The 22,418-nt window shown below is 41.0% G+C and overlaps 1 protein-coding gene across 1 annotated transcript in view; it reads left to right on the top strand.

Annotated features, from left to right (window-relative positions):
• Positions 1-253: 253 nt before the first annotated feature.
• Positions 254-22,418, top strand: part of adamts16 (ADAM metallopeptidase with thrombospondin type 1 motif, 16) — a 55,879-nt gene continuing 33,714 nt past the window's right edge. Inside the window, exons 1-6 of the mRNA XM_023430720.2 lie at positions 254-672; positions 833-923; positions 4,423-4,781; positions 16,272-16,728; positions 19,086-19,288; positions 21,301-21,384. Of these exons, the coding sequence (XP_023286488.1) occupies positions 589-672; positions 833-923; positions 4,423-4,781; positions 16,272-16,728; positions 19,086-19,288; positions 21,301-21,384 (1,278 nt within the window). The 5' untranslated portion in view covers positions 254-588. The remainder of the gene's footprint in view (positions 673-832; positions 924-4,422; positions 4,782-16,271; positions 16,729-19,085; positions 19,289-21,300; positions 21,385-22,418) is intronic.

Raw genomic sequence — 22,418 nt, 5'->3', positions numbered from 1 at the left:
AGAGAGAGAGAGAGAGAGAGACAGTCGTCAGCACCCTTGTGTTCAGTGCTCCCGGGAGAAACAGATTCAGACTCAGTGCGACTTTCATAGACCGCTATTGCCAAGCCGAGACGCAGCCTATTTAAGACAATCACATGATTTCACTGGGAGTCAAAATGGTCCGCGGGGGTCACTGGGTAGAGAGAGAGAGGGAGCGGTAGAGTGAGCGTGTATGAAAGAGAGAGAGTGTGTGTGTGTGTGTGGGGGGGAGAGAGAGAGAGAGAGAGAGAGAGAGAGAGAGAGAGAGAGACCTACTGGTCGCACTGTCTGAGTGAAATAAAGGAAAATGACTTGCCGGGAGAGAGAAGTTGAGTTCATGCGATTTGGCGCCTTGGGATACTGCGCTGGGAAATGAATGGAGACCAAAGTGGCACAACTGAAGAAGCCTGCATCTGAAAGTCGTTGATGCCTCATTCATCACAAGTCCCGCAGAACTGCTGCTGCTGCTTCTGGACTGGTTTATTGAAGCGCTTATTGGGACCGTTGGACTGTTGGGAAGTGTTCTACCTATAGGCTTCAGTTTTTGGGGGGTAAAGGTGATCCACAGACATGACTTTCTTACGGATTTGTGCAGATTGGAAAAACTGCACGTTGCTCTTTTTCCATCTCTTTTGTTTCTTCACACTGGGCAAAGTAAGTCAGTTGTATTGCCTCCGCTGCGCCTGTACGCACATGCATGCAGAGCTCATAAAGTTGTCAACACTTCATTGGACTAAGTGCCGAGTTAGGATCATTTTCCGTGATAATTTGCAGAATAGGCTGCGCAGTCTCATTTACATTTCTTTTCTTGCAGAGCCTGCTTTCGGGTACTGGGGCTGACAATGCAGAATCTCATCGGGAAGCATCGGATTTACTCCGATTTCTCAATTTACCTCCACACACAGGTATGTTGAGTGTTGGGGGGAAAAAAAGTCTCACAGATTTCAGCAGTGTTTCTGCGACTTAAAGTTTTCACCGTCGGGAAGTGTGCACTATGATCCGGTTTACCGTACGGTGCAATTAGATTAAAAGTAAAACCATCCACTGCATCCCTCTAACAGCCAGCAGCATCAAACAGCGCTCACCTGCGCTACGTGCTGCCTCTCTTCACCGCTGGGGGGCGACCTGCACCCTGACACGGAGCCATCAGAGTCTGCGGCTCCAGTGGAGCTCAAGCTGGGGTCCACGGCAAAATAAGGAGTAGTTAAAATTTGTAATAGATCATTTCACTTGTTTCTGTGAAACGAACTTTTGAGTGATATGGTAATAAGCAGTTAGAAGAAACCTACCCATAACACAGTGAAAGCGACTCCCTCATATGTATACACTTAGGTTGTTACAAGGCACTGTGGAGTCAGTCATAAAATATGATGCACTGATGCCTGCTACGGCTGCTTCGTCAGTTCAGTAATTAATGCAAGCAGGAAGTGCGAGACTTTCATCTGTTCTTTGTTTTGTGGATCTAACCCCATGTGGTGTGCTGAGTCAGCAACTACTTTGGCTGTGCATTCTCCTTCAGATCTTTTTTTTTTTTTTTTTTCAGTTACCATGAAAAGCGGGGACACAAACAAATAAACAAATGTCAAAACTTCTTTCACTGGGCACATGTGGAGATGATCTGGAGCAGAAGTGATGGGAAGCCCTCACTTCAGTTTCAGATCATTTCACAGACAGCGCTCTGACAACTGTTAATGTGTTTAACGTTCATAAAGATAGTTAGAGTGGGTGAGGTAAGAGTTCACGTGTTCAATCTCTTGTTAAGTTTAAGCCAAGGTATCCAATGGTCAGAGTGCCTATCAGCACTAATGGCACTCAGGAGCTACAAAACCAACAAACTAACTACTGCAGGATCTTGTGTGTGTGTGTGTGTGTGTGTGTGTGTGTGTGTGTGTGTGTGTGTATGTGTGTGTGTGTGTGTGTGTGTGCATTCTGTCCCTGCAGACTCTTTGTTTGTATACTGTCAGATATGGGTCACTGCAGCTGGTTTTTGAGTTAGGGCGGTACAAACACAGTTGAGTAAGTGTAAATGTGTGTGTGTGTGTGTGTGTGTGTGTGTGCGTGTGTGTGTGTGTGTGTGCGTGCATACGTGTGTGTGTGTGTGTGTTGGAGGTTGTGGACAAAGCAACATAAAGAGAAGACCGTTTTCTGGTTTAGCCTAAGTGCTTTGGTGTCTGTGCAGAAAGAGGCTTGAGACCTGAGGCACCTGAAGTGTTTGCTCTTTGCAGTCCTGCAGCTCTCTGGGTAGATCACAGTTGTAACATTACAAGGATTGGAGGTTTGCTTCCCACTATGACCACCCATGCTAAAACATATGCAGCCATGGCACTGCAAGGTGCTTTAAATAAATGCATCCACTAATAAGTATATGTCATATTGTGTGTAGGAGCTTTAAGTCAGCCTATCTAAAATGCACCAAATAGCCAGGTTCAAACCTCAGGCATTCACACTGCCAGTGATGACACACTGTCTGTCACCCTGCGTGTTTCTCCCACTGACTGCCAAAACATGTCTGTCTCTGTGCTATATTTACTCATTATTCAGACTTACTAAAGCAGGTCATACTGTACGGTAACTGACTCTGGCCCTTGTTGACTGTAGGTCCAAGGTTGCTGTTATTTCTGTGCACTTTTAGCTGATAAAATGACCGTGTATCATTTTCCCATGGCAGGACAGAGCACATTTGCAATGGCCATTACAACACTGTAACAAAATCAATGGTGCTTGCTGGTTACTCATAGACCCAAACTGTATCAAGAGCATCATTGCTCGTGTAATGGCTTAGAGTATCCAACACTTTCTATTACTAATAAGACCCGCTACAGTAACAAACGTAAATGGAAAACAATGTTTCTCCCAGCATCAGTTAGAGGAGAAACAATTCTCACATTTTGTTGTATTTTATATATTTATGTGTGTTTGCAAGAGGCATTTTCTCCAGAAACCCTGCAATGTAACCCCCAGCCTTAGAAACAATTACATGCCTCATTCCTGACACAGGATGCCCTCCTTTAATAGGTCAGCTCATTCTTACTCAAAGGATGAACATCAGCGGTGTCTACTGTCATGATATCCTCTGGAAAACCAATTTTGGTGCAGCTCAAGGAGTCAGTCAGCTACTCTTTTGATTTGACCTTTGGAGGAAAGCAGGTTAGTTTCTGTGGTCACAGCACTATTAGACATTTAACTGGTATAAGAGAGCGGGCCTGTGACCTGCCACCAGCTCTCTTTATGACCTGCAGTTATCCAGCCTGAGCTTGTAGTAAAAACCGTAGTAAAACACTAGGTCAAACACGATTCACTCTCCACTGAAGGGCCTGTGCTGGAATTGTCTAGAACCCTTCCTTTTCTTGTAACTCTTTCTTGACCCTTCCAGCAAAAGTATATAAGGCAGGTCAAGGAGAATTCATAAAGGAACGGAAAAGGTTTTCTTCAGTCCGTGATGCAGCCAAGGTAGCAGCTGACACAGCATGCAGTATATAAAAGTAAATGGTGTTTCGTCTCGTCGTCTCCCGCTTATCCGGATCCGGGTCGCGGGGGCAGCAGCCTCAACAGAGAGGTCCAGACGGCCCTCTCCCCAGCCACTTCCACCAGTTCCTCCGGGAGAATCCCGAGGCGTTCCAAGGCCAGCCGAGAGATATAATCCCTCCAGCGTGTCCTTGGTCGACCTCGAGGCCTCCTCCCGGTGGGACATGCCCGAAACACCTCCCCAGGGAGGCGTCCAGGAGGCATCCTCACCAGATGCCCGAACCACCTCAACTGGCTCCTCTCGACATGGAGGAGCAGCGGCTCTACTCCGAGTCCCTCCCGGATGACCGAGCTCCTCACCCTATCTCTAAGGCTGAGCGAGGCCACCCTGCGGAGGAAACTCATTTCGGCCGCTTGTACTCGCGATTTCGTTCTTTCGGTCATTACCCAAAGCTCATGACCATAGGTGAGGATCGGAACGTAGATCGACCGGAAAATTGAGAGCTTCGCCTTCCGGCTTAGCTCCCTCTTCCCCACAACGGACCGATTCAGCGTCCGCATCACTGCTGACGCCGCCCCAATCCGCCTGTCGATCTCCCGCTCCATCCTACCCAGTAAATGATGTTAACATATCAAATTAGTACGGACTGACCACAATGACAACAAGGACGATGTGTTTTGTTTTTGCCAAGTTGCATCTACAAAATATAGTCTATTACTTCTAGCACCATAGATTTCTATCAGCAATATCCTCCAATCTTTGATCCCATGAAGCTCCCATAGCCGACATAGGATTTTTTGTCATTAAACTGGATGCTTTTCACCAGCTAAACTACCACTTTCATTTTTGCTCCCCATCTCTTGCCATTGCATTTAAATCACTGTTTCACTTGTCATAAATTTTGCAAACACCAAAATAATCTCCCCCTTTCTCTCCAGAATATGAGATTGTATCTCCATATGAGGTCAACCACCAAGGTGTTTACATCTCTCATGAAGTTGTCCACCATCAGCGCAGAAGGCGACGCAGATCCCTGACCCCAGATACGGACTCATCAAACACTGATAGCAGTAGGGAAATGGTCCATTTCCGGCTGAGTGGCTTGGGGCAGGACTTCCACATGGAGCTGAGGGAGGCCTCAGAGAGCCTGATTGCACCTGGCTTCACCATCCAGGTCCTGGGAAAGAACGGCACCAAGAGCCTGAGGGCCTACCACCAGGACGACCTCTGCTTTTACCAGGGGTCGCTGAGGTCGAGGGTCAACTCCTCGGTGGCACTGTCTACATGCATGGGGATGGTGAGTCTGAACGTGCACGGAGTCGGGTTGCAGGAGGGTTTGGATGAGAAGGTGGGAGTAGATGAGCTGGAGCTGGGTTGGTTTGTGTGTTTGCATCAGTGAAAACGACCTCAGGGTCAGGTAATTTGAAAGTATGTGTCTTGGACATTTTTATTTTAGTTAAGTTTTGGCAGCATTTAGATTGATCTAGCAAGTGAATACTGTAATTGCACTTACTGACCTAGAATAAATAGTGAGCCTGCGAGCCAAATTTCTTACATTTGGCTCATCCTGGGACCCTGATAATATAAACACAGCATTAGTTTTCTTGTCATGCTGAAACCCAGAGAGGGAGAGAGACAGACATCCATGACCCTTTTTGGATTTCAAGTCACAGTTTAGAAAACACTGAAATAGAGCAGGGCTAGGAAGAAGTAAATGACCAAAAGCAAAAATGGCCTACATGTACTGTAATTTTGGGTTAGAAGATATTAGACATAAGATGCCAATCAGACAATGAGCTAAAGGAAAGAGTGAGAAGGAAAAGAGGGATGAAAGGAGGAGAAAATCAGATTACAGACAGCCAGTAAATCTAGATAAAACCACAATTTTTTTAATTGCAAGACACTGTCTTTTTCTTTGACACATACACAGCCATCAAGCAGTCCTTTCAGCGTGCTACTGTGAGGCTGCCTTTCACACTGCACTTGAGTCGGTGCATTGTCTGTCTGGTCTGGTCATAACATTGGCTTGTACTTGACTCCAGTTGACTTAAAAACCCACTGGCTAAGTTGGCAAGTCATGCACACAAGTTTCTTCCTTCAGTCTGTCCTGCATCATTAGTTCTTTCTCATTCCGTGTATATTGCACATTTGCCTAAATCAGCTAATGAATAACTAATGAATGGAAAAGTCAAGTCTGCAAACACCACAGAATGTTTGGTCTACAAGCCAGGAAAATCCGAAAAACACACACATGCCAAATATGCCAAAACAATGTTTTGGTGGTATTTCATCTTCTTATTTAGCATACAGTATACTGTTAGACCAGTTTTCATGGCCTACACATGAAGTGCATGTCACAAATATAAATCTTTATTTCATATTTCTTAAGCATGAGTGGCACCTTTTGTAGTAGGTTCTCAACTCAAGAGCATTAATCTTTGCTGATCCACAGCTGGAACCATAAATAGCAAACTGACCGTGTGCAAACTGCAAAATACGGAAAACATAATTGAACAGAATTGTCTTTGAAGGAAGGGTGGGGTGCTAGCATGTGAATGGAAGGCAACTGGATAGCAAGCTAACCTTGGCAATGTATGTAATATAATATTAGTGTGATATACCACATAATAAAAGCTACACAAGCTGATATCCAATCCAAAACGGAGCAGATTTATCGGTGTCAAATTCAGATCAGTTATTAATAACAGTACAGCTTGCGTTTGTGATAGGTTGGCCTGAAGTGTGTGAAAGTCTGTAATTGTTCTGGTGGTGTTTGGGGGCAAGTTTGGTTTCTTTTCTATCTCTTTTCATGTAATACATCCAACTTGTCCTGGATAAAAGACGTTATTTCAACATTGCTGAATGGACGGATTCCAATTGTTACCCTCGGACTTGTTTGTGTTCGGTGGAGAAAGTTGGCCTAATTTCAGTTCTTGCCTTGGTGGTCCTCCTTTGCTGCATGAAAATAAAGGAAACAGTACTGTAAGAATGACATTAAGTAAGCTTAAGTGAGGCAGCTCCACCCTAAGACCTCAAGTGTTATACTAGACCCTCTTAGTCGTCTGGACTAGAGAACAAAGGATTTAATGAATACACACTAGTTCCTTCAGTCTTGAACTCACGTAAACATATTATTTTAGAACTCAACAATCACTGGAGACGGAGGCGGCAACTGGGCAGAAGGCAGAGAAACATCTGTAATGTTACTTATGCACTGAAATATCAATGCAATCTTGAGGTTGCCAGTTTGAAAGAAGGAATTGTGTCCTGAGAGCATTCAAGATTGTGGTCATATAAGCTTTGCATCTGAAGGACCTCATTACAGCCAAAATTAAATATGGTCATTGAAATTCACTGTCTTTTCACAGTTTTAACCAAACAAATTCCTTGAAAAACCACTACGACCACATTTCACTTGAACTTGGAATTTTTTTTTTCTGTTTTAATTGTAATAAATTCCAGGCCTGACTTTGCTGTTTATATTTTCATTGTGGAGGACCACTGCTGTGTCTGAGAATTGCCCTCTAAAACAACAGACAGAGAATGGCACATCTCCAGGGATGCTTCTTCTTCCTCTGTGCGTGCGTGCGTGTGTGTGTGTGTGTGTGTGTGTGTGTGTGAGAGAGAGAAATAGAGAGAGAGAGAAAGAGAGACATAGAGAGCATGTGTGTATGTGTGTGCATGTCTGCATTTCAGACCAGATCCCAATAAAAGATTCAGCCAAAAGGTCCAGGGTTGCAGAGACTGTAAACGTGGTTCTCACGACTGAGGCCGACTAAGATGGACTGGGTCAGTGAATCAATGGGAATTGGATTTTTTTCTGATGTGAATTGGGAAACTTTGAAGCTATATCAGCAGACAAAGGTATTTAGACTCCTGGGAAAAGCTAAAGATACCATATTTCAAAAAATGTCAAAATCTCTCATCTATCAGTCTCTGAACTGCATATTTATTTTATCAATATAGGAATATGATCACATTTACAACATGATCACATATCAAGTCAGCTACTGAATACAAGATGAATGTTTTCATTCATTCCTACATTCACTTAAAACCATGATTTATATAGATTAGAAAATGCATATGGGTAATTATAATTCAATTTTTATCTTTAAATGTTACATACTCATCCACCTGTAGTACCTAAACAACTACGCTTTTGAAATAGTGTGTGTGTTTAACAGTGTGGCACGCACTCATGTACACATACCCTTTGCTCCAGATAGATGCCTATGAAAACAAAGTAACAAAGTTTACTGGGCCATTCGAAAGCTCATAAGAGACCTTGCGCTTTTGGTCAGGCAACAGGTAAACATTGACCAGAGGAACCCAGATCAATATCTGTATCAGTTTGAGCAAACTGCAACATGATGAAACCATTTCATCTCCTTTGTTTGCTCTTTCATTGTTTGAGATATTTTACGCAATAAGGCAGTTTTCAGAATTGAACCTGACCTAGACATCACAATTAGCAGAATCTACCGTGGACAAGTCCTTTTGGTGCAAAACAAAACTAAAGCTTACTACCATGTTTACCATGGAAGTATAATGTAATTGCACTGTAATTGCTGTAAACATTATATGACTTTATTGAGTCTTTTTTTTTTTTTGTCTTTCGCATTTTTTGGTGTAAAGATGGAGTCATCCTTAGTAAAAGATTGAACATTGAATCTGAATTGAGAGTGACTTACACGGCCTGTATGTTAGTGTCTTCTCAGGCTCGCTGATGGATGCAAAGAGAGATCAGAGTGAAAGAGGGAGAGATGTAGAGATGAAGGCAATAAGGGTCATTGTTTCCTCCATGGCATTTTGAAGTGCTGAAACCCCCTTGTAAGGAGTGTGATGTTGTAAAGCCTGTCTATAAGTTGCCTTTTCAACTCCTCTCTTCTGGCAGCCCATATAGTGGTTAGCCCCACTTTGATGACAGTAGGGAGTTCAACCATAAAAATCTCTTACTTACAGGCAAGGAATTGGTGGAATAAAAGCCGCAGGCCAGTCCCACTGACTGCACTATTCACCTGCCAAATGGTTTGAGACTGTGCACAGTGGACTACACACATGTGGAGGGGGAGATCATAAAACAGGTCTTCCTCTGTGTCGACTTTATGCTGCAGCGTAATCCGATTTAGTCTGGCTTTTATGGGGGGTGAGGGAGTTGAGCGGTGAGTACAGTGACATGCAGGCATTGTTTAACTCTGATACCATGAATCATTATTTTTTTCCCTGTATGTGATATCCTGTGGGATTTTTAGCCATGCCAGCAACGTGGCTTACAGACGCCATTTGGTTGGTCTAAAATATGTCAAAATCTACTGGACGGATTTGCGCAAAGTTTAGTACAGACTTTTATAGTCACAAGAAGATAACTAACTTTAATGATCCCTTAACTTCTCATTTAGCACAATCATCAGGTCAACATTTCAGTTTGGTGTGACTAAATACTTGCAGACATTACCATCGATTTCAGCTGTACTTTGTTGTTTACTGCTTATCAGAAAATGTTACATTAAACTAAGATGGTGAATATGATAAACATTATATGTCCTTAACTTCAGCCTGTTGGAATTGTTATTATCAGCATGTTAGCACGCTGAAGTTAGCACTGAGCTCAAAAAACAGAGTAAAGCCTCTGAGAGCTGCTTGCATGGCTGTGGATAGTTAGGCCCAATCCCATTCCTCAGTTTTCCCCCTACCCCTTCCTCTACCCTTTGCCCCTTGCCCCTTGGGACTCAGTTACAAGGGGTAGTGGTTTAAATCTACCCCTACGAAATGAGACACCCCTTTAAGAACGTGATACATCATAAAAAGCAGTGTATTCCTGCTTTGCCTCCATAACAGTAAATCACGTTTACATTACCATTTATTCAATGAAAATCATGGACAAAAGCGATTTAATTTTCAATTAGCTAGATAGCTACCAAGACATCAGCATATTATAGCGATTTCTTTTGTGGCTTTTATGAAGAAGAGGACCATAATTAATTGAAAAAACATTAAACTAAGACAATACAATGCTTGTTGTAATTTTCTTTATGACCTGAGAAAATACATTTGTGAGTTTCTTTGGTTGCTTGGGTCGGTTCTGAAGCCAACTTACCAGTGATTTGCAAGGCATTCTGGAAAATATCTCATAACACTCCATTTGAAGTGTGCGCCTGAAAAATCTTCGTTTGAAGGGCCAGTTAGCCCTTATACTTCACCCCTCTTATCTCAACAAGAATCGGGACACCCTACGCCTAAATGTGAATGTGGTAGGGGGCAAGGGGTGAAATGGGATTGAGCCTTAGGCTTGTTAATACAGGGACTTGGAGGGTAATCCGTCCTGAATCTACAAACTGGAAACAGTTACCAGCTTGCATCAATGACATTTCACAGAACCTTCTGTACAGATGTACATGGTTAAAGTTGATGGTGGCACAGCATCCAATGCAGTAACAATTGCGTCTTAAATGCCTTTTCCACATCTAGAACTTTTTTGTGGATTCCAATTAATGTCTTATAAATTTGCCTCTATAACAATGACATAGCCATCAATCACTCTGTAAACTAGTAGACATTAATTGGGCACATATCTGGCTGTGTTTCTAGCTCATTTTCTCATCCAAACATACATCATTATCTCTGGTCTTCACATCTATCTCTATCGGTTTGTCTAATTTTACCCCGACTTCTAATGCACACCTTTCTTTTGTACCAAAGGGAAAAGCTAAATGTCCTCCCACCACAAATCACTTGGAGGTCATGTGTTTTCCTCTTGTAAAAGGACGGGTGTGTTTCTTGCCTCGGGGCTCGTAGTAGTAGTAATAATAGAATGCTGCACACTCGTCCCACCTCTGGGATTTCCAAGAATATATGAGGGATGGTCTATTGATGTGATGAAGCTTTGAAAAGCATGCAGTGTGGTCTTCGCAGGTTGCTATGATCAATTTTCAACAGAAGATACATCCAATGATCTTAAAGGATTGTTACTAGTTTTAACATTACTCATGGTGTCTTCAGTTATACCAAGTAGATTAGCTACTGAGTCATGGACATGTGTCTTTGAGACTGGAATTAAATGAGATTGTAGTTTCCAAATTGATAAAACTCCAGTTTGTGTAATGTGTTCTGGATACAGCCAACACATGACTAAGGTACAGCTTGAAGTGAAATTGCTAATTGATTAAGAAATGGTGTCTATTGCTGAAGTGTGTTGTTAGAGTATCATTCCCATTTTCCAATAACCCTGTCAACACTGAGCCAAAAGTTTGAATCCCTGCCTTCAGCTGCTAGAAATTTAGCCAACATTGAACCAGTTTGCAGTTTGCATGCACCAAAGACCAGGCAGAATTATTGCTGCACTTTGGTCTGTCAAAGAGAAGGTCATCGATCAAAAGAAGGTTTGGAAAATTATAATCTATTTGTTCTACTGCCTATATTGAAAAAACAGATTTTTAAAACAAATTAAATAATGTGTTGCTGTTTTTTTGTTTTTGGTAACAATATATAAAACTACCAGGGCTAATAAGTAAATCTGATCATTTTACAAACTCTGAGACACACTGTACTTCTCACATGCTTGGACTGAATTCAAACACATGCTCGGACCAAAAACCTAAGTGATAAATGTGAACCCCAAGTAAATATAGTAATCTGTATCCCATCATGAAGAGCAAGTTAAACAGAGCTTGGCAGAAAGAAAAGGAGAACCATATACTGCACACAGTCAGGTGCACCTTGTAATGCGCTGAATGCTTCCCCCCTCAGTTCCGTTTTCCTACCATTTTTTCCCGCCCCCCCCCCCCCAACCTCATTCCTGTCGCTGCTTGTCTGGATGCGTCTGACTACAGAGAGTCCAGCTGTTTGCGCCCTCCCAAGTAGTGTTTCAGCATTTTATGACTGCTATTTGCACCTCGTAGTGCACAGTGTGTAATCTGATGACTTTGGCTATTTAGGAAAGGCACTAGTGTGACCTAATCTCCGAACATAGTGGCTTTGCATACATACACATGTTGTTTTGTGTGAGGCTGTGCAGAGTTTACAGACTGAAGACATTATAGAAAGATTATCTGTGGGATTTGCTCACTGGTATGCTAAGGAAGACAAAGAGGATGCATGTTGCTTTGTTTAAGGCAGAAACATTTTGAATTCATTGTACATACAGTACACTGCTTTTACACATGGTTTTCTTTACAATTTCTTGTCTAGTTTCTGTCTACAAATAAAAGCTTGTTATACACACTACATACAAAATTTGTCTTAAGACTACAGAATCTACCAACACAAGTTAAATATTACAACATCAACATCTGACTGAATGTCTTATTCTCAAAAAACATAAAGATAGAGTTCATTACACAATAAGAGGCATTGATTTATCTTGACGAGAAGCACACATGTGGTTCTTGTTATGATGGCGCTGCAAACACAAGCCATACCAGTAGCTCATCTCTAACTCACCTTTGCAATGAAAGGGGTTTTAAAAAGATTTTCATGTGAAGACCTCACAAAAAGCTACAGAAAAGACTCACTTTAACAACTTCAATAAAGAAACTAAATTTGAAAAGATAAGTGTTGTTAGAAACAAATTTGAAGTTCTATAGACAGTCGTCATACTGCAGGGAAAATGGAATCAATCATCACAATGTACTCAGATTTCATTACATACAGTACATGCCTAAAGAGAGTTGGCAGTATGCAGTAGAAAATAAGCTTAAACAGTCAATAATAGTCACTCAGTGACACTGGTAATGAAACCTCATCAATGACCCCTGGAGATCTCCAGACCCTTGTTTGGGAATAATTGTGTCACATGTCACACAGAACATTTTGACATACATTATAATAGAACCAATATATCACATTTGCACCAATGTGATGACAACATAAATCCCAAAATCTCAGCACCAATGCTGAAAAGACAGACCAGCCTGTATATAGAAACCATAGAACATAACATGCATGTGGTGGTGACAGGGAAGAGACACAAGTGGCAGTCAGAGAGTGAACACTGTCACCATGAAATGCAATCATAGCTGTTCATGCTTGTTGACACGCCTCAAGTGGAATTGTTAAAAAAACTTTGGCTTGGGTTGCGCCATTTTTTAAATACATCTGCATAATTCTACTGTGATTTTTTTTTTTTTTTGCTGTATAGATGCATACATATCTGCATGCTGCTTTGAATAGTGTGAATAGTGAAGTGTTGTCATATGCAGGTAAAAACTGTTAAAGCAAAGCCATGTCTGGAAATTTGTAACTACATGAGTTGGCAGTTGAAAATCCTTTTAAGACTAAATGTCAGCCAGATTACCCTGTCAACTCCAGACCACAGTTTAATATATATCAGAACAAGACAGTTTCTATAACAACTCCTCACTAAACAGTTAAGTTCACAAGCCACAGGTGTAATTCCTATGATTGTCTCTTTCCATCATGGATTTTCTCTTCTTTATCTGTCCCATCTCCTTCTACTGCCATAGCTAGGAGCTGACCAAAAATAACCCCTCATGAAAAAAAACAACAAAAAAAGAAAGTTTTCTTTTATTCCTTTTATTTTATATACTATTAGGATCAATATACCAAATCAGCATCATATGACACCCAATTTCCCTGGAGAGCTGCTTTACTATAGCTCTACACTAATGCCCCAGTAATCAGCCCCCCAGCCCACCCCATTCCCACCCCGCTCGGGACCCCACCCCCAAACCACCCACCCAGACAGAGTAAGTTCTTAACGTGAAGTTTTGAAGGTTGACAGCAGCGCAGTTCAGGTCAGAGGCCTCACCGTGACTTGGAACCAAATTATGACAATCGTCTGTGATTACACAGTGCTGGGGCGGGTGCCATGCAGATGACAGGATCACGCACAAGTTGTCACATGTGATTGCAACCAACGATTCTGGCTAGGGTTCCTGGCAAGAGCTATTTCTTGACCGCTGGCAGGCAGGCCACAGTGGAAGGTGGTAATGCATTAGCAAGCATCTCTCTCTTTTCTCTCTCTCTGTCTTTTTCTCAATAATTGATTCCCCACCCACTCATTCCCCAAAGCAAACTGCTGTGTTGCATCAAGGTCAATCGTCCACAGTCAGAATTAGATACAGCATTTGTCTGGGATTCTCAGAACAACCACGTTTGTGGTTTTTTGGGGGATTTTAACACAGAGCATAGAAATGACAGTGCTGGTAAGTTGCTGATGTTGCAAAATGTGCACACTGTCTGAGGACCTCATTATAAAGCATGCATTGGTTTTTTTGTGGGAGTGTGCATTTTTAAAGGGCTTAAAAGATTGTAATCATCTCAATAAGTACTGGCCCAAAAAGTGTGTTTCCGGCTGTAAATATCTCTCCAAATATATTTCTGCTTCACTGTTTGTGATTATCTTTTGTCTGTCAAACACCAGTTACTGTATGGTGGGAAATGATCATTATCTGCCACAGAACCACCTGTAAACAGCAACTGCTCTACAGTGGCTTGTGGTAAGGGCATAAAACTTAACAGTGGGATTTGAACGAGCATACCCGACATTTGACCATGAACTGCTGTGACAGCTCAACACGTCAGGAGTCACACAGATGCATGCAAGGATTTTAAATCTCTTTGTTCTCTTTTTGCTGCAAAGTGTCAGGAATAATATTATTACAATCTTCAAGAGACTACGCCAGTTTAGCTGCTGTGGAACTAATAATGCACAAACACAACATAAATGCATGATAGCTTTCTTTGCCACAGTACGTGATGAAAGCTGTAAACTGTACAGTCATTGTGGTCACAGCTGACACATCTGTATTGGCCTGTATTCATCCATACTGAGTTCACAGTTTTCAAATTCAGTCACAGTATTTTCCAAGGACTTTCTTCTTCTAGTTTCCTGATCTGTGGTTAACAGGCTGGCGGAGGTAGAGGCCTGGGTTAGTAAGTGATGATGAAATGGAGGAAATCGGTGCTGAAAATCATTAAAGCAACATCAAAAACTAGAGGTCTGCTTCTGCAAACTTGCAACTAGAGACACTCCCAGTTTAATGAACAGATAGATAGACACAAATCTCTACACATGCACACATAAAGACATTTAGTTGCGCATGTTTAATCTCTGTCTTTCCAACAGCCACAGTCTCACCACTGCCACTGTGTCAGGCTGTTTCTGTCAGCCAGCAGAAAAGGCTGCGGTGATGAAGGACCTCACACTCCACTCACAACTCACAGTGAAAAAACAAAAGGAGACTGTAGTCAATTAAACGTATTTTAGGGAAACTGCTATTACTGCCAAGCGCAGTTACAGTCCAAGCACTACGTGCCAGTTGACTGTCAACACAGATGTGGTGCGTGTTTGGAGAGACTAGGAGAGACAAAGAAAGAGGCAGAGAGCAAGAGAAAATAATCTCCAAGTGTCTGAGTCGGCTGTGTTGATAGAAGTTTATTGAATATGGAATATGAAAGTTGAAAATGTCTGTGTGTCTCTCCCAAAGAGACTGAGACTGAGATAGAGAGCGAGAAAAAGGTCAACTTTAGAAATCTTTTGCTGAATCTTTACAGATTTATAATGGGCTTTCCCACAACTTATCCCCTGAAATTGAAAGCATAAGGCATTGGTACTTAAAGGGAGCTATTTGTAAGTTTTGCAATTGCACCACAGCCAACATTTGCATTAACAGCTGTTTACCTACAAATGTAGAGGAAACGTTGCAAGTTCAGCATCAAACTTCATTCCTTTACTCACCAAGAGGTGTCTCCTGTGGTGGAAAGAAACGCCATTGTTAACTTGTCTCTATCACGTCTTGAGTTAGCATGCATCTCATTACCTTCCCATAGCAATTCACTGCAGCCTCCAATCTGTCCTCAAGATGTAGCGTTGCTCCGATAACCTCTTGTATTATAAAGACAACGATGGCTGAAGCTCCTGTCAAGCCACAATCACCACCACCCGCTCCTGGCCAAAAGCCAGAGCTGCAGAGAAAACATACAAATAGCCCCTTTAAAGTGGGCCCTTAAATATGGCCCTGAATAACAGCAGTTTCAAAGTGGAAAAAATATTCATTACATCTAAGAAAATTTTTTTTAGAAAGAGTTTGTTGCATATTATGCTCAGATAACACATTAGGCTAATAGCTATTTTTGTTTGCTAGATTTCTAATACATGCTATTAAAGTGAGGAATGTCTAAACCTCGAGAGCCTCAAGCATATACATTGTTTATGAGAGAGATGCCACCTCCTTTCATCCTCACACCAGCCCTTTTGTTTGAAACTCTTTCTAGCTGACTGAGCCTTATTTAGATTTTGCTGAGATGACGTCTGACCCTGAACTGCAAAGCAGATGTTGAACATGAAGAAACATGGCCAGTAATTGAGCCTCACAGTGGTTTAGGGGGGTCAGGTTCACAGTGACCCATGAGTCAAATCTTGACTAATTGCTGACAGAGACAGATTGGGTAGCTAAACGAATAGCTGGAGATGGTTATTGTTTTGTCCTCTCATGATATATGACTGTAGCCCTTTAGGCTACTTTCAGTGGAAGAGACTGTGTCAGCTGTTGAGGTGTTGGACATCAACAATATATACTCTACAGGTCACTTTTCACAGTTTTTGACACACATGGCTACTTGAATAAAGGCTCAGCAAGTAGATGTAAAAAACAATAAACATTTTGTAAAATACAGTATAATGTTTCACCCAAAATTGATGTATGTTTATTTTGGGTCTCATATGACTTGAGTGCATGCAAATTAACAGAAGAGATCTGCCAAGGCTAAATAGGTTTAAGAGCCACTGTTGTAAAACTAATGGGACTGTCTGTTTTGCCTCTAGTCAGGTTTGATCAGAACGCAGGATGCGGACTACTTCCTGAGACCTGTGTCCCACAGCCTCTCCCAGAGAGAGAACTTCACAGCACCCTCCAGTCACCAGCCACACATCCTCTACAAGAGTGAGAGGTACTCCCAGGCGGAGCAAAGAGGTCATCAGCCACGGGTGCATCAGAAGCGATCCACAGATTCAACTCCTCACAAATCACATCGACATTTTGTCACCAAGAGATCCACAAATTCACAGACAAACCCCTCCTACAAGACAGTTAATGAAGATCACGGCAGGGGCCAGCAAAAACAGCAAAGGCACATCCATGATTATCACAATAACAACCACAGTCATGGCGACCCGACGGAGCATCATGGCAGTGGCCATCACCACAACAGCCATCGCCATGACAACGACTACAGACATGGGGAAAAGCAGAGGCAACACTTCTGTGGGAGACGGAAGAAATGTATGTAAGGGCAATTTCTCATTCTGGTCCACATGTAACATGCAGCATTAGTACAGACTGCACACTCATACACCACTTCTTCATGTCGAGATGCATGAAATATTCTTTCAATTTCTTCACACAAATTTCATTAGTTTTCTGACACTTAAAGAAGAATGTTCCCACCTAGTCATATTTCTCACATTACACATTTTAGGCACTGTCATAATACAAAATGTTAAATGTCAAGATATAACTAAATTAGTGGTTTGAACTGAGGGGTTAAGACACAGTTTGAGGAATTGTCACACCACTTACAGTTTCACAAAGAAAAGAAAAAGACTGACATACGATAATAAATCTAATTGTTGACATTTTTTGATTAACTATGTTAGCAGTCAGCCTCACAGGGTTTTGGTTGGTTAGAATAATGGGAACAGGAAGATGTGACTCCAACAGAATATGTTCCCATGTTCATTTTAACTGCTGTGAATGCTAATTTCATCATATGAGTGCAGAAAACATCCATAACACAGACTGCAGTTGTGTAGTTAGGACAAGAGCGATGCCTCATTTGACAGTGCAACACCACACTGAAAGAAGCTGAGTCTTTGTTAATATGTATGGCAGTTAACACATCATTAGCTCTTTTGTGTGTTTAAGGGAAAAGCAACATGTGTTGTCACTCACAAAAAGGCAGACTAAAGTCTGTTAAGCATCTTTTTTAAATTAGAGAGAGATGATTTCATTATTGCCGATTTGACTCGTCAGTCAAAATGTCACTAATATTTTGCAACTAGAGGAGGTTTTGATTTGTATTTCACATGATGGCACGTGTTACCTCTGAACAATATTATCACTACATCGACGTGTTTGGTTGAATTCATTAGTGACTTAACCTGTGAAAGGTTATGGGAAATGTTTTATTATCACAAATGTTTGCTCTCAAGAAATTACCACAAGATCAGTTAACATTGCTGGTGTCACAGGGGTCAAATGAAAGCCAGCAGGCAGGGATTGGACTGGTACCACCACCATTACCCTGCAGAACCCCAGCTGTCTGTCCCCTGTGAAAACACACTGATGTTTACATTCCCACAGAGTGACATCACTGAACACCTGTGCCGTGTTTTAGTCAAGAAAAGGCACTTTGGTCGCTCACCTGCTTTCCGCCTATATAAGCAACCTTTCGAACCTTTATAGTTCAGCCAGGCAGTGATAGGTGATAGTTTTGATAACTTGAAAACATAGAAGTGGAGATTTTAGGTGATAATGTTGAAAGCCACAATGGTTTTAGGCTGTGTTTTTCTTTGACTGGTGTGTACTATTGACCTCGTGTCATAGAGTAGAACTGAGTTGGATTGTTCCCAGAGTTGGCCCAGCTTCAAAAGGAGAGTTAAAAACAGGGCAGAACTGGGCATAAGATGAAGTTTGAATTTTTATGTTTATCTGAGTTGCATGTTCACGTAACAAATAAGTGCTGATAAATCTTCATAATAAGCTGGTATTGTGAATTCATTGCAATTTACGTCATCATTTGTATAATTCCAAATTCCACAAATTCCAAAAAACTTATTTTGGGTACCATTCAAAATTACCTTTATTAACAAAGTTTGAAAAGTGGATTAAAACAGTGAAGGTTTAATTCTTGAATTGCTTTTACTTGTTGTAATTAATAAATAAATGGCCTTTGTCCATCATTATCTAACATTGTATTATGACTACGGAATATAAAATTGCTTCGAGATCTCTTTGAAGACTACACTGACAGCAAAATATATTTGCTTTTAGCATGTAAAGCTTTCATATAATGGTTACATATCATGAACATTTGACTCGCTGTAGGTGCTGCTGATGCACAGTACATCACATTCTGTGGTTTCACACTTTACTTAATAGTAGCATAACACTGAGACTGCCAGAGTCAACAACAGAAAGAAAGCTCAGTTTGCAGTTTATCCATGACATCAGGTCATGAAAGTAAGAGTCTAGTTAATCATCCAGAATGGCTGTCAGCTACTTGCCAGAATCGCAGGTTAACACTCACAAACAAAGGCGGCCATTTTCCTCGTGGCTACAGGTTCATTTAGAATCTTGTGCAACATACAGTATAATCAGCTGTGGGACGGAAGGATTGTATATTTGTAATGGACATTATAACTGCTATTAAATTGTTATTATATGTACTATTGTTTTTTCTTTCATCAATCACTTACAATCCACTATCCCACAGTTTGTTCCTAATCATGCCGACTCTGCAGCCACAGTGTGTTACATACATTCAACTTGTTCAATTGTTAACGCATACATTTGCTTCAAAGCAGCTAATAAGTTAATTCATTCTAACTCCCTTTGTCACTCTCCATCTGTTTTTCCAGACATGCCCAAAGCTCCTGAAGAGGATGTTTTTATCCTCCCGGATGAGTACAAGTTTATCCCTAGGAACAAAAGGGCAGTGCTGATGAAGAACAAGGCTAGTCAGATTCTCAACGTGGAGACGCTGGTGGTGGTGGACAGAAATATGATGGACAACCATGGACATGAGAACATAACCACATATGTTCTCACTGTGCTTAATATGGTAAGAGAAACTTAATTACAACTACAGTGTTAGACACAATAGAGGTTAAAATGGGATGTGATGATTTTTTTCCAATACTTTAATTAGCCTCCATTGTACGTTATGTTTAGCACTAATTATCAAATGTTAGCATGCTAACGCGCTATGCTAAGATGGTGAACAATGTAATGATGCCTTCTAAATATTAACATTGTCATTGTGAGCATGTTAGCATGTAGATGCAGGGTGTGTTTGTCTACTTGCTACACCATGTCTTTCAGCATTATGTAAGAATTAACATATAAATCTTGACAAGTGAATTTAGCAACAGTACAGCAAATGTTAGCATATTTCCTTTCATCAAATTAAGTTTTGGCACTTGCCAGGCCACAGCCTGAATCCACATTTGTTTTTATATTTTTTTTGTCACAGATTAGATTTAGTGACTGGACATTGCTGTCTTCCATTCTCACTTATCAGAAGGAGCACATCTAAAAACATGAAACTGATATCTGGGTGAGATCATTGCCGCAACACTCACAGTGCCCCCCCGTCCCTCTCAGCTGATCTGCAAGCAAATTCTGTCACGCTGGTTTTGCTACTTAGTGACTGACTGACAAATCCAAAGATAATCCATCTATTTTGAAAACATGGTTCCCTCTAGTAGAAACCAAGCTGGAGTAGTCACAGCCTGCCTGAGAGGAGTCACCTAAATACAGTATGGAGTTTCACAGAAAACACCCAACCCCCTACCCCACCTGCCAACTCCCATGGGTCTCAAAAAAGCTTATTAAATGTGTGTTGAAAATTAAATCTGATATGCAGCTCCAGCGTTTGCGTAGATTTATGTTTTTTACGTGGCTGAGTGGAAAGACTTCAAAAACATTTTGTAATTAAAAATTTAAAAAAAAAACACACTGTAGATTATGTACCACAAAACACTGAAGCTCTATGGAAACTGGTGTGATTGTTTCTTTTATGAGGCAGTGAAAACACAGTGATTCACTGTATCTGTTAAAGTCTGTAAGTCTGAAACTCTGTCAAAAACCTGTGTTCCAGGATATCTTAGTTTAAATGAGTGGTTTTGATTGCCTTTTTGACCTCAGAACTTCGCTTGAATCCTGTTACAAATCACAGCCGTGTGTCTTCTCATGAGTCAGAGCAGAGGAAGACCAAACATCAGGAACATCAGGAACATCAGGAACGCATGAGAGTGTTCCGGAAGAAAAAAAAAAAGAAAATGCTTAGTGAGTGGCACCTGGGTTATTCACAAGGCTCAAGAGAAAGACTGAGAGCGAGGAAGAGCGAAAGATCAGGAAACCACTTTCAAAGCCTAAACTGTTATGATTGATGGTCAGATATCAGTGTGAGTACAAGAAGCTGAACTGGAAACAGCAGCTGTGGATATCATACCTCAGTGATACTATCAAAAAGGCTTTTATGTTATTTCTGCAGAAATTACAAGGTCAGTTGTCTCCTTGACTCAGACTTTCTCTTAATATCGTCCACATACAGTATACTTAATATAGTGTGAAATATCAACCACATTTATCTCATAATGTCATAAAATATAATTAAACTAAATTAGTGCTAAGTTCTTCACATAAGTTTGTTAGCTGATTGTATGTGTGAAAGATACTACAGAGAATTTGGGACACAGTATGCAAAATTTTAACAGTTTAAGCTCTTTTTAAAAGGTGAGTCTGTGTTTGAAGACTTCAGATGACAGAATAACACTTTTTACTGACATCATCACACCATCCAAATCTCTCTGAAAATCTCTATGCTGACTAGGTTTGACTGGATGACACGGAATCAGGTTTGGAATAAACAGCCAAGCCTGTCTTGTCGCCAACTATTACAAGTCTTTAACTTGTCAGAGTCACTTTGAAGAGATATTTAACTGTAAACAGAAATGTGCCATTGTGACAGGACTTTGATGAATGGATTGCAAAAAATGAAAGCATTTTGCAAAAAAAAAAGAAGAAAGAGATAGAAATATGTAATAACATGTGTTTGTTTGTGTCTTCTAGGTCTCCAGTCTCTTCAAAGATGGTACAATAGGGGGGAACATCAACATAGTGATAGTGGGTCTTGTGCTTCTGGACGAAGAGCAGGTGAGCATCTCAAAGCCAGTCAGTAGTGTAGGTAAAATATTCACATGTCCAAAAATCCAGCCTCTCCAACAGCACTGATTGATGGCAACAGATTTTTGATGCAACATTTTGTGTGGTTGAAAGGTTTGAAAATTTTGAATCCATTCATGTAAAGAGACTCCAACAACATCAATAACAGAATGTTCTTACCTTAAGCACCCTGGCCTTTGTTAGCAGTGACATGAAGCTTCAGACATAAAGTGAATGCAAAACACTGTGTGTTTATTTGTTTTTATGCCTCAAGGTCCAAATTTCTTAAGTCTCAGAGCGTTTCCAGGGTCGTCCTAACTACTGAGGACTTTTACAGTTGTTAATTATAGGTATACATTTCCTTGGATGTTTGTCAGATTCAGGAGGGAAATTCTGGTGCAGAGCAGGAGATGACAGCATGTGAAAAAGAGAAAGAGAGGGATGAAGAAACAGATGGGGTACTGTCCAGAGTCATGTAGTTCAAGGTTTCTATCCACCTGTGATGCTAATAAAGTTCAATCTTCCTTGAGAGGCAGTTATCATAATGCCTATCAAATGTCCTGTTAAATATTGTGTTGTCCTGGAAAATAATTTAAATTATGACCAGTATCATGTTGACGTTCAAATGGTAGGCTAGTTTAAGGATGACAGTATTTTGAATAGCTGTTGTCGTTTTGTTTGACCATGCTATGAACGCACCCCGAGGTCACATCATATGGTGCAGGTTGGATGATTTTCAACTGAGGTGAACGCTCAAAAATGTAAGTTACATTATCCTTTTAAGGTACGTCACTGTTGGCTGCTAACTGTGGTGGTATTGATTAGGTTAAGAAATTAACGTATTCTTCCCAAATTGATTTTAACTGTTGAATAATGGGTTAGCATATGTGGTTCAGTTGCTGAAGTTTACGTGCTTGCTAGCTTGTTTTGCTTGTAGCTGAAGGTTTAAGGTTTGTGATTCAACTCTGGCTTGAAGCAAATGTTTCATGTGTGTTGGTTCATTGCAGAGAGGTGGATAATAATAA

The sequence above is a fragment of the Seriola lalandi genome, unplaced genomic scaffold (genome assembly GCF_002814215.2).
Source record: "Seriola lalandi dorsalis isolate HSWRI2012SDOR001 ecotype SW California unplaced genomic scaffold, Sedor1 jcf7180002054910, whole genome shotgun sequence".
NCBI classification, from domain to species: domain Eukaryota; kingdom Metazoa; phylum Chordata; class Actinopteri; order Carangiformes; family Carangidae; genus Seriola; species Seriola lalandi.
The sequence above is the reverse complement of the archived record's forward strand: the minus strand, read 5'-3'. Positions and strand labels throughout refer to the sequence as shown.